Below are 12,176 nucleotides of genomic sequence, written 5' to 3'. Positions count from 1 at the left end.
CCTGTCTTTCTAAGTTTAAAAAAAACAACAAACCCACAACAAAAAACAAACAACAACTTTTAAAAGAATGAGAATCTTGTAAAAGATAATATTTTCCCCAGTGGGAAGGCAGTTCAGAAAAAGTAAGCTTCAACAAAAGGCATCCATACTCTTTTTCTTTAACATAAAAGCAAAATTAAGTGTGTAAAAAACCTATTAATGGCTTTGTTTTCTCTTAAATATCACTGAGCTCTGTAATACATATGTTTGTGTAGTTATATTTTACTACTTCAGATCTGATTTTTGCTTCTGAATATGAGGCATTGGTTAATGACTCAATCCTAACTGATGCCAGCACAGTCTTTGTCAATGGTGCAAAAGCCTGTTTGGAAAACAATACAAAATTATCTATAGCTGAATATGACACGGCAGTGTGTCCAGGTGGCCAAGAATTACACCAGCATCCTGGCCTGTATCAGAAAGCGTGGCCAGCAGGACTAGGGTAGTGATAGTACCCCTGTTCTTGGCATTGGTGAGGCTGCACCTCAAATAATGGGTTTAGTTCCAGGCCCGTCACTGTATGAAGGACATTGAGGACACTTACGGTTGGACTCAATGATCCTAAAAGTCTTTTCCAACAAGAATGATACTGTGATTCTGTGTGAGTGCTGGAATATATACAGAGAAGGGTGAAAAAGCTGGTGAAGGGTCTGGAGCACAAGTCTTATGAGGGGCAGCTGAGGGAACTGGGGTTGTTTAACCTGGAGAAAAAGAGGCTGAGGGGAGACCTTAAACTACGTGAAAGGGCGTTGTAGTAACAAGCAATAGAACAATAGAAAATGGCCTCAAGTTGTGCCAGGGAAGGTTTAGATTGGATATTAGGAAAAATTTCTTCACTGAAAGGATTCTCAGGCACTGGAACAGGCTGCCCAGGGAACTGATTGAGTCACTGTCCCTAGAGGTATTTAAAAGACATGAAGAAGTGGTCCTTAATAACATGGTTTAGTGGGGGACTTGGCAGTAGTCCGTTAATAGTTGAACTTGATGATCTTAAAGGTCTTTTCCAACCAGAATGATTCTATGATTCTATATAGAACTTGATGCAAAGGATTTTTCAGTGCACTGAGCACCATAATGCAACGTCTATGCACTTGTCAGCTGAATTAGCTACTTCAACACTTTAAGGATTTTCAAAGCTTCTTGAGTTGTGTGCTAAGTGTCATTAAAGAAACACAGTAAAGGGCACTATATGGCTCTTAGCATAGCATGTATGTGCACATATGGTGTTGTCAAAGCTCAGAAATCTGTAACATGGAGTACTGTTTGCAGCAGTACCTTTAGGAAACTTACCATGGCACAAAAATCTAATGGTAGAGACAGTACTGGAACCTGAACTCCCAGTTTAGAGGGAAGTCTGATACTTCCTTAAGAAGAATTTGTCTTTTGCCAAGCCTAATGTAGGCTGCAATTTTAGTTGGATGGTTATATAAAATTGCAGGCATAACAGATACCAGATAATAAAACAAGTTGTCCCAGGAATAGAACTCTAGTTTTTATTGGAGTTTACAATAATAGATAAAGAAATATTAAGATGGTTATGTTGCACAATGGTATTTTGGGGTTTAGTTTGTTCTTTCATTGTTTCCTCTGCATATTTTTGACATTATGAGAAGGCTGTCTTGAAGACTGGGGAGAGGAAATCTAAGCTACTTTTCTACGTTATTGAGTTTTCTTATAAATTAAGACTTTTAATAAAAGATACAGTCTGTCAAAGTTTAGAATTTTGAAGGCTGTCATATTTCAGATATTAATAGTTTCTGGGAATTATATTCGGGCACCTGTGACTGATCCGTTGCAACAGGAAACTTGTGGTAACAGGCAATGTTGTCAAGAGTCCTTCCAGAGTCACAGTTGTGGACATGGAGCTTTGAGCAACAAAATCTTGTGTTGTGACAACTTGAGAGCTTCCAAAGGGTCTATCCATTCTTTACTTGTCCTCTAAATAGGAAGGTAACATGTACAAGTTTGCTCTTCTTAAAATTAATGTCTATATTTTTGTTTTCTGTGACCAGTTGTGCACTACCCATTCATGGTGTCATAACCTTCTTTTTATATAAACATTTATCTTAAAAGGCCGCTGCCTGTAGCAGTTCAATAGTTAGCATAGACAACAGGCAGATTTAAGACCCAGGAGCAAAAGTCAATCATTACCTTTGAATAGGCAGTTTTATTTCATCTCAGCTGAGACAGATGAAGACTACTTGTTCATCTTAAAATAGTTTATGTTGAATACTCAGTGTAGCTTGTGGCAAAATGGGTAAAAAAAAAATGTTCACATCTCTGAATGGCATGTACTTCTGAGCATGTAGTAGCTTGGCAGTACCACTGCACCTGATATCTCTTCAACAGAATTATTAATCATTCATGTTTCCATGTATTTAAGTACATTTTGGTTATCAGTTTTGTGATGCTGCAATAAACTTAACTAACAGTTAATGCCCATGGACGTGAATATAAATTGCTCTTTAGGCAAGGGACACAAATGAACTTAATTGCTAAATCAGAATTTATTTATTTTATGTAAATTGTTCAGAGTAAAAGTTAATTTACAGTCTTCTTCAAACTATTCTATACCTCCCAGCATTGCGTGCTCTGATGTTGACAGAATTTGTAATCTAGTTTGCAATTTTCTGCATGTTTCCAATTGTAGACCCTCTCTATTACTGGCAGCAGACCGAAGATGATGTGACAATAACAGTTAGCATTCCTCAAGACATCACTAAGGATGACATAAAAGTGCGCTTTTCCCCTGATAAGATGAGTGTTGTGCTGAAAGACCAGCCTCCTTTGATGGAAGGAGAACTCTATTCATCTGTGGACCATGAAAGCTGCACGTGGATAATTAAAGAGAACAAAAGGTGTTGTATATGACTTTTAGTTTTCCTATTGATAGGAATTGATTTCGAAATGTATACCATATCTCTGACTTCTAGCCTCTAGGAACTGACTCATTTAATACTACACTGTGCATCCCTCTTCACAGGAACCTTACCTCCTGTGCTGAAAATGGTTCACTGGCTTTTGATGTGCTGTCTCATAATACTGTTTCTTTTCCTAATTATGAAAGTAATCCCCTTCTCTTACAGTTATTTGCTTATAAGCTACATGACCAACTATTTTCTAAAGCAACGCTGAAAAGCTTTTTCAAAATAATAAATTATTTTATTTCAGAAAAAAAAGCACATATAACTGACCTGGCCCAAGAAATTGTTTTCTACAGCTGAGCTGTGAAACAGAGTTCTTTGCAACATAAGGGGTACATGAATGCTCCTAATGTTAACTTCCTCATGATATTTTGACATGCTTTGCCTGTGTTTATTTGCAGCGGTTACTATCCTGTTTTAATGTTGTCAGTTGCCTTTCTCAAACAATATTTGGTGTTAGGAGCTACTGGAGATTAACCCATGCATGTCTGTATGACTACCTGTTTTTTCTATTTGTTTTGAGAATAATCTTGTCCATTCACTTCTATTTGATCACAGTGGAGAAGTAAATAGATAAACTGTTAAATTATTTTCCAAAGACAGTGTATCATATAGTTAAGAAACTTTGGTGATAAATACAGTAACTAAAGTCAGTAATATTTTGGAGCACTAAGGAAAAACTTTACTTTTTCAAAATAAACAGCAAAAAAAAAAATCAAAATGTTAAACATATTTTTTGTTAGCAGAGTAAATTTAATCGGTTCAACAGTTTTTTCCCCCACTAAATTTTAGGATCAATTAGCCTGAATTTCCCCTGTTGTTTGTGTTATTAATTTCTATTCTACTTCAGGTTTCCACAAACAGAAGCTTTTTTTGGAAAGAATGTAACAGAAAGCTTTCAGGTTTGACTTATAAATTCCGTATAATATGTTTTTCTGCTCCATTGTATATCATGCATGTGATATGAAATTAATCAGCATGAACTTAAGACGATGTAGACCTCAGATAGAGGTGCATAGTTTTATTTGAAAAGTAAATTTTAATTGTTTCTTTCTTTCTGAAGTAAAAACATGAAAGAATGGAGAGGGGGGAAAAAAAATAATTCAGAGCTCCCTGAACCATAGTCAAATATACTTTTTTAAATTTCAAAACTTCCTGGTTCTAGAACTTCAGCTTCATGCTAGACAATTGCAGCCTAATTTTGGACATCTAGTGTTGCTTTCTGCTTAGACTCTATATCATTACTAGAGCCTACAGAGGACCCTTCACAGCCCTAAACTGATCTTAGTGACAAGACATGTTCAACCATTGTTTTAGGGGTTTTTGTGGGTGTAAATTGTCTATAACTTTTGCATCAATAAAAATGCTTCATATCTGGAAGATGACATGAAGTATTTGGATTTACTTCCACATATGTTCCTGCAGATGTAAAATGGAGTGTGAAATCTCTGTGTTTGCGAATTACCATTCTGAGTTTTCTGTTTGAGTCTTCAAGTTAAGAGCTTGCTTTATTAAGCCACTTTCTTTGTTGTGGATAACAAGTGCAGCGAGCACTTCTGTGCACCATTTTGTTATACCTTGTAGGACATGAACTGAGAGAACTATTGAATCCTTAAATACAGCTAAACACACTCCTCTTGATCCTTCCATTTAAAAGAGGCATCTCATCTTTTGCAGTTGTGCTTCCCTTTGGGCTGCCTGGTAGAACTGAAGCAGTGCCACTTTAAATCTGTTGATTATAAGTCTAAAACTTGCTGCAGATATCTTCTGTAAATATATGCTATTTATAATACCAATGTAGTAGCTTCAGAAACTAATTTGAACCAAATAATTATTACTATGATGCAGTAGATAGTATCTTAGGTTTTCTTTTTCTGTCAGGTAAAAAAGACTGTCATTGTAAACTCGGTAAGTGTATCTAAAAAGTGAACACGATGAAACTAACTTCTCATTTTATCATTATATCCATGTTTTTACCTAATGCATTAATTAAATAGAATTGCTTAGCTGGTGCATCAGGCTTAATCTCTGGGTTTCTGTTTAGTCAGTTATTCCTAACGTTTATACCAGGTTGTCCAAAGTTTGTTTTACAGGTCACAGAAATCATGTCTCTTCTGAGATAGAATTTTAGATACACAATTAGATAATTAGCTGTTGTAGTATTTCTCAGGTAAAGTACAAACACTTTTTGTGCTATATTGAGTACTTAGGTTTCAAATACACCTCTGTAGTAAAATTCTGTCACTCTTTGAGTAGATTTCTGTACAGGTAATCTACGGTATTTAAAATATTTTAATAAGACTGCTTCAGAGGAGGCTGCATTTACTTTGAAAACTGAGTACACTTGCATTAATACATTCTCATTGTTCTTAGGCTTTTGCAAATCAGTTGTACTTGGTCTGTTTTTTCTTTAGAATATTATCTATTATAATAGTTTATTTTATAAATTGAATGCTAATGGTTTCTGTTTTGTGATTTTCAGTATTTAATTGGTAAAATAGAAGTGCTCAAATCTACGTTTAGAGAAATGGATGCTGTGTTTTCATTTACTACTCTTTGTCTTCTATTTGCATTTTAGTTTGGAAATTTCTCTAATTAAGAAAAATGAGGGACCCCGGTGGCCAGAGCTAATAGTTGGTGACACAAGAGGGGAATTCATTATGGACTCTTCCCAGTTCTCTGAAATAACTGAAAGCCTGATGCATCTTACCTCTGAAGTAATGGTAAGGAGTTGAAAATAAAACATTAAAAGCTCTTGTACATTTGATATCCTAATATGCTTTTCATTGATACATCCCATCAGTTCATTTACTATTCAGAATCCTAGTTCTACATTAATTTTTAACTGGAACTGTTAATGAACTAATGGCACTAGACTTGAATGTACTTTGAATGGCAATATCATCTTCACTGGGGATTGAATTTAGCTCACATGGTAGCATTGGTGCACCAAAACAGAAGTCAGATTTAACATTGAAAATAAATTTTGTTCCCACCACTTTAGAACATGACTGTTCTAAAGCAGTTGATTTAAGTAATTTTGAAGGATAGGTTAGCAACATTTTTATACTGTCTTCCTACAGATACTGATACAGTGAGTGTAAATGACATTTTTAAAAGGAAAGTTTAAGAAAGCATAAGTATGACTCATGAACTTTCTAGCATTATTGTTATACAGGGAGCCTACTTAAAGAAAATGAAATGTAATTTTTAACTGCTGTTTGCTTGATATTTCTCCTTTTTGTTTAATTAGAAAATGGCATCTCATCTAAAACTTGTGAAGTGTGACTCCCTGTGGGTTGTGATATATTAGTTTTGCATTATAACTTTTTTAATAAGGCTGAAAAGTGTTATTAAAATTAATTCTGCTTAGTGCTTTAAATTGATTTCTGTACTCTCTCTGTCATTAGTTTTGGGCAAGATATTGTAGCACATCTTTTGACCATAGCTTGGTTTGGAACTTCAAATTTCTTTTCTTTTGTAGCTCATATTAAGCTTTAAGTTTTTTGTGTGTTTTGTTTTTTTTTTTTTTTATCACAGCTCTTCAGCTTGTGTGTGATAATGATCACGTGAAAAACAAATATTTGCTTAGGTAACTGTTCATTTAAATAAATATGTATATTAAATGCATGGATTCTATTTGGTCATCTAACTTTCTTATGGTAGTGATGCACACCTGGAAGGTTTTATTTAAAAGCCGCCCAATGAAACAGTAAACCAGAGGCCATCAAAAAGGCTCGACAGAGTAGAGTTGAACCCCAAAGTCTGTCCTCAAAGAGACAGATACCCTTTTTAAGTCTTGTGCATCAGTCTGCAGTTTAGGATACTTAGTTTCGCTGGTTTCTGTTATTTAAGGATGTTTCTTTGTTGTATCTTCGTGTTTGTTTTCTTTGAACTTCAATTGTCTTAGCAATTAAAAAACATTGTGTTGATCTGCTTCACTTTGTGGACTGAACCAAAATAAAAGTTCTTAATAATCAGCTGAAATAGATGCAGAAATGAGCAAGGGAACACAAGAACTCCCTGTCAGATGATTTGAGTCAGTTCCCTGTTAAATCTTTGCTTACACATTCTGTTTGGCCTCAGCTTTCAGCTTATAGTAATTGTCAAGATGGTGTCTTTTTTGTGCAAGAACATTAATTGATACTTAGTGAAGAGTGTATATTTTTGCCTTCTGTAAAATAACAAATAACATTAAATGTTGCTGTTATAATGAAATTAGTTGTTTAATTACATCACAAAGGTATCAGGTTGGTTGTTTTGCAAAGCATCCAAAGATTTCATTAGTAAAAGCGAGCTGTTTCTGTATGCACTATTGTTGCATCTTGCTCTCAAAGTAGTAGTAAAAGGGACAGGTTTTCCTTCTTTCACTTATGTAGCATGATAAAATACCTGTGTTTGTTCTTGAGTGCGTTGAAAAATGTGCCTAACAACATTATTAATTTTAAATAATTAGTAGCAAAGCTAAAAGGAGGCATGTATTTAGAGCTACTTACAAAATTAATTAATAGCATTTTTTAGTACCATTTCTGGCAATCTGAAAGAAGCTTACACTGATGTAAATTTACTAAACCTGTGTAGGTTTTCAGGATTGTATGCTTTTGCTGCTCTACAGAAAGGAATGTATTGTCTATATTTTAGTGGCTTATGTACCTTACCTGAAACTGAAATGGATTTTTGTTATACCTACCACTCATGCTGTCCTCTACCAAAGAAATGGTTCTGTTAATTTTTAATAACTACATAATCATGATCTGTAAGTATATAAGGATATGCAGGTTCTTCCTGTTCTATTGAATCTTTGTATTTTGAAATGGGATTTATATAAACATATATGTTCAGCAGCTTAGATTTTCAGTATAATTAATTGTCTTTTTATTTCAGAATCCAGACCCTAAAAAGGAAAACCCACCTTGTAACGCTCAAGAATTAGAAGAATGTGATGCTTTTCTTGAAGATAATGCAAGCTTGTGTAGATTTGATGGTGATACCTTGAAAGTCACTCATATAGTAAGTGCTGCAAATTTGTATGGAAATGTTTTAAAGCATTTTTCATTATATGCAAGTTGAATTCCATTATCAGAACAAAAATCTATGCAAAGTCTTCAAACCATACAATTTCTTCCATAATGTAAAAACACAGTAGCAACAGCAATTATCATCCAGTATGTGTTCTTTAGTGTCATTTTACTGTAAAAGCAAGGCTCCTTTTCTGATTTTAAATATACATCTATATATACACTTTAACATGTAAGCCATTTGAAAAAGCAAAGATCAAGTCCAACCATTAACTTAATTTAAGTTTTTTCCCCTTCATTCTGCCTGTTTCTTGTGTGCTCTGTAGAAGTCTCTGCTACTTGCCTCTGCCAGTGTCATCTGCCTGAGCGCTGCTGACTTTGGACCTTTCTCATTTCATGATTGCATCTGGCCCTAATGGAGACTGAAGGTTAACTCTTGTAGTTTTAATGCAACTGAAGAGTTTGTGTGCCTGTTGAATGGCATACTAGTAGAAGGCTGTTTTGAAGTTGTGTCTATAGACTTGAACTTAATCAGTTGAAATAATTATATTTGTTCTGCCACTGTATAACCTTCAGTAAACATGTTTTGATAGTTCTTTTTTCTCGCCACTGTATTTTATGTTACGATTAACTTAAGGTCTTCAAGACAGAGACTCCATCCTATGATATTAGTCAATGACAGCATAAAAGACTTGCAGTTCAGTGCTATTGCCACAGTATATAGGTAATAAAAAGAGTGCTGTGACAAGTTTGAGAATGATTGGTTAACAAATGTCAGCATCTGAAATGCTCTTTGAGGAGTAATAAATTATACCATTTATTAGGGTGTAATCCTGCATGTTGTTGTTGCAGACATAGCTTCTGGATTAAAAAATAGTTCAAATGTATTTGTTCATCTACATACAAACAGGAATTCCTGAGTGTTCTTATTTGATAGACTGTAAGGGAACAGATTGTTCTTTCCTCTTCAAGCATTTGCTAGTTACAGTGCTACATTAAAGTATTGCTGTTACCTTCATTTAGAAGGCTTTACATAGGAAACTCAAAATATATGTTGTTTTATTGTCACTCTTACTATTTTTATTCAGGTAGCAGGATATGCCTGTCTTGTCTTTCCTATGTAATTGGTCATTCCTGGTGGCTACAGAATGTTTTTGGTGATCTAGACATACTTGATAAAGTGTGTGCTAACCTGAAAATTAGTAATTACTTGATTGTGAGTAAATAAACAATTTGTACCAATTCATAATCCAACTATACTAACTAATCCTTGTTCCAGTGCTTACCAACTTTACCCTGAGAGTGACAGTATTTTCTTCCCTGTTGGCACTGCAGAAAATCAGACATGATCACTTAGAGAGGATCTTCTCCTGACATCGCAAGTTGTAGGTTAGGATCCTCTATCCTAGAAAAGCATTTCTGCACATTCCCATTTGCTTGTGTAGTGGACATAATGTTTCCCTAAATGGTATCCCAATAAATTTTAGTGGTATCTGTTTGAAATATACTGGCTACCTGTAGTAAGTTGAACTGTTCATCAGTGGAATGCAGCATAATGTAGTCAAACATTCTGTCAACTAACAAACATCTAACTTTGGCAGCATGTGTGACAGAAGCTGCTATTTGTTCTTTGAATCAATATTTTGTATTTATTTGTTTTGTTTTCAGATTAATCTTGGAAGCAACCAGTATCTTTTCTCAGTGGTTGTGGACCCCAGAGAAATGCCATGCTTCTGCCTGAGACATGATGTTGATGCTCTTCTTTGGCAGCCCCACGCAAGCCAACCAGAGAACATGTGGGAACACATTGCAACTTTTAATGCTTTGGGTAGGAAATTAACTTCTGTGGCACACTCCTTTATCTGACACTTTTCTACCTGAGTTCTCTTAGTATGGCTTCTGTTGACATTTCACTTAATTAAATTTGAATTGAAAGACACTGTAATTCTGTTGATAGCAGTATGATAGCGTAATTTTAGAAATATTAGAACATAAGAAATAAAATTTTTATTCCTTTGGAGGAAAATAAACCTTTTCAAGCCATATACAGGATGCAAACACAGTACCTGAACAGGCTGAAAAACTGGGCTAACAAGAACCTTACAAAGTTCGATGTGGTTAAGTCTAAGGTACAGTGCCAGATGCATCAAACAATACTCGTACATAGTAGTTTCAAAAGAAGCTAAAAGACTGACATTAAGACAGCCAAAAGAGAGCATTTAAGCTATGGAACCCTCTGCAGCAAAATTTTGTGGATGTGGAAAGTTTTCATTAATTTGAAAAAAAATAATTAAAAAAAGTCATTGTGACAGGAAAAATCAATCAAGAATGTAACTGTGCTGGCACTGGCTCAAGAAGCTACTTACTCTTCAGAAATTGCAGCCTGTCAGTAGAAAATGAGTTATTGCTGTATTGTTGCAATCTGGACTAAGAATATGTTTTTACCCTCTGTTAGCAGAATCCTAAAGCTCAGAAGCAGAATGTACTTTGACAAATACAACTGCAAGAGTAAGGATTGCAATATCAGACCAAATAGGATGGTCCATGTAGCCCAGCACTGTACATATCAAATACGAAACAAATAATCGGTTTTCATGAAAATTAATCTGGTCCAGAATTTACTTCTGCTGTGACAACTGTAGTCTTTATGTTCTCAAAGTGTTCTCTAGACTCCTTCCTTCAATAATGCCCGAGTGTGATGATATATTCCCTCCCTCTACCAAATATGTTTGACCACACCATTCTCTATCTGGGTCCAAAATGAAAGAGAAGATATTAGCTGTTTATAGAGCTCATGCAGGTTACCATAACATATAATTGGTTTTGTTCTGAGCAATCTACTTAGTTTTGTAATAAGAATTATTTTTTAATAGTCTGTTATTTTAACTCAAGTAATAAGCACCTTGAAAAATCCTCTAACAAAAGAGATTAATTTCACAATTAGTTCTTTGTTTACTCATTTCAAATTTCATTATGCTAGGAAAAAAGCAGATGATAAGGATTAAGATGCGTTTGAAATTATTAGTTTCAAGTTTCTATTATGACTTTGTAGTACTGTTTTAACAATGTGTTTCTATTGTTTCGAAAGTAACAGGAAGGAAATTATGATCTCTGAGCTTTTTGTACCTAAGGGGATAAAACCCAGCATTGTTCCTCTGCTTCTTTCTCCTTATTGTACTATCATTTTACAGTATTGTAGTGTAGTTTACACTTCTGTACTAATCTAGTTCACCTTTTATGTGTGAAAGGTGATGTAAGTCATCAGCTTGTTTATCTACAGCCAAATTTAGAAGTACTTTACAAGAACTAGTAGTAAAAATTAGAATTTTCTAGCTTAAATGTCTAGTTTTCCAAAACCTACAGTTTATACTATATTCACCAAAGCAATACTAGGAGCCTTATTTCCTTCTTATTCTGCTTGAACTTCTGAAATTAGTTTTTAACAAGCTTTACAAACATGATGATTGAAAAATTAATACTTTTCTGTCGTGGTTTGGGCCTAACACAACAAAAGAACTGCGCCATGGCTACTCACTCAACTGCCCCACCCCACACACGCACTCTGGGATGAGGAGGACAAAACTCCTGCATCAAGACGAAGGACAAGGAGGGTTCTTCACCGACTAAGGTCCCAGGCAAAACAAACTCAATTTTGGGAAAAAACAATAATTTAATTTCACACTCATCAAACACACACAGGACACAGACAACATGAAGAGCAGTGCTTGCATATGTTACCCCACCCCTCCCTTCTTCCCGGGCCCAAATCGCTTTGTTCCCGGTTTCTCTCCCTCCTTCCCCCCAGCGGCACAGGGGGACTGAGGATGGGGTTTATAGTCAGTTCACAGGCTGGTGGTTCTTGCTGCTCCTTCCTCCTCAGGAGGAAGAATTCCTTATGTCCTTCCCTGCTTCCCCACGGGGTCCCTCCCCCCAAGTGCCTCTCTGCTCAGGTGTTATACCCCTTTTTTCATATGTTAATTGCTGAAGGCGCATCTGTTGTCCCTCTGATGGCTCCTGGGCTGGTTTTGGAGCAGGAGGAGCTTCTCAGCTTCTTACCTGAGCCACTCCTGTTGCCCTTCCCCTGCTACCAAAAATCCCACCAAACCAGAACATTTTCAGTTCAAGTCTTGGACCAAAGCCTAAGGAAGGAACCAAAGGGAAACTGAAGGGACTACATTTTTTTGTTCTATGTATC

General features: G+C 35.5%; 1 protein-coding gene across 4 annotated transcripts in view; it reads left to right on the top strand.

The window, feature by feature from the left end:
- NUDCD1 (NudC domain containing 1) overlaps positions 1-12,176 on the top strand; it is a 33,244-nt gene that overhangs the window by 17,164 nt on the left and 3,904 nt on the right. For 2 of the 4 annotated variants that reach the window (XM_051611145.1, XM_051611144.1), the window contains 4 exons: positions 2,690-2,897; positions 5,542-5,686; positions 7,848-7,973; positions 9,650-9,809. In XM_051611145.1, the coding sequence (XP_051467105.1) occupies positions 2,690-2,897; positions 5,542-5,686; positions 7,848-7,973; positions 9,650-9,809 (639 nt within the window). Of the gene's footprint in view, positions 1-2,689; positions 2,898-5,541; positions 5,687-7,847; positions 7,974-8,307; positions 9,371-9,649; positions 9,810-12,176 lie in introns of those variants that run through there. The other 2 variants (XR_007888671.1, XR_007888670.1) reach the window with 2 other exon arrangements.

This window comes from Apus apus, chromosome 2 (genome assembly GCF_020740795.1).
Source record: "Apus apus isolate bApuApu2 chromosome 2, bApuApu2.pri.cur, whole genome shotgun sequence".
NCBI classification, from domain to species: domain Eukaryota; kingdom Metazoa; phylum Chordata; class Aves; order Apodiformes; family Apodidae; genus Apus; species Apus apus.
This window is presented reverse-complemented; position numbering and strand designations above follow the sequence as displayed.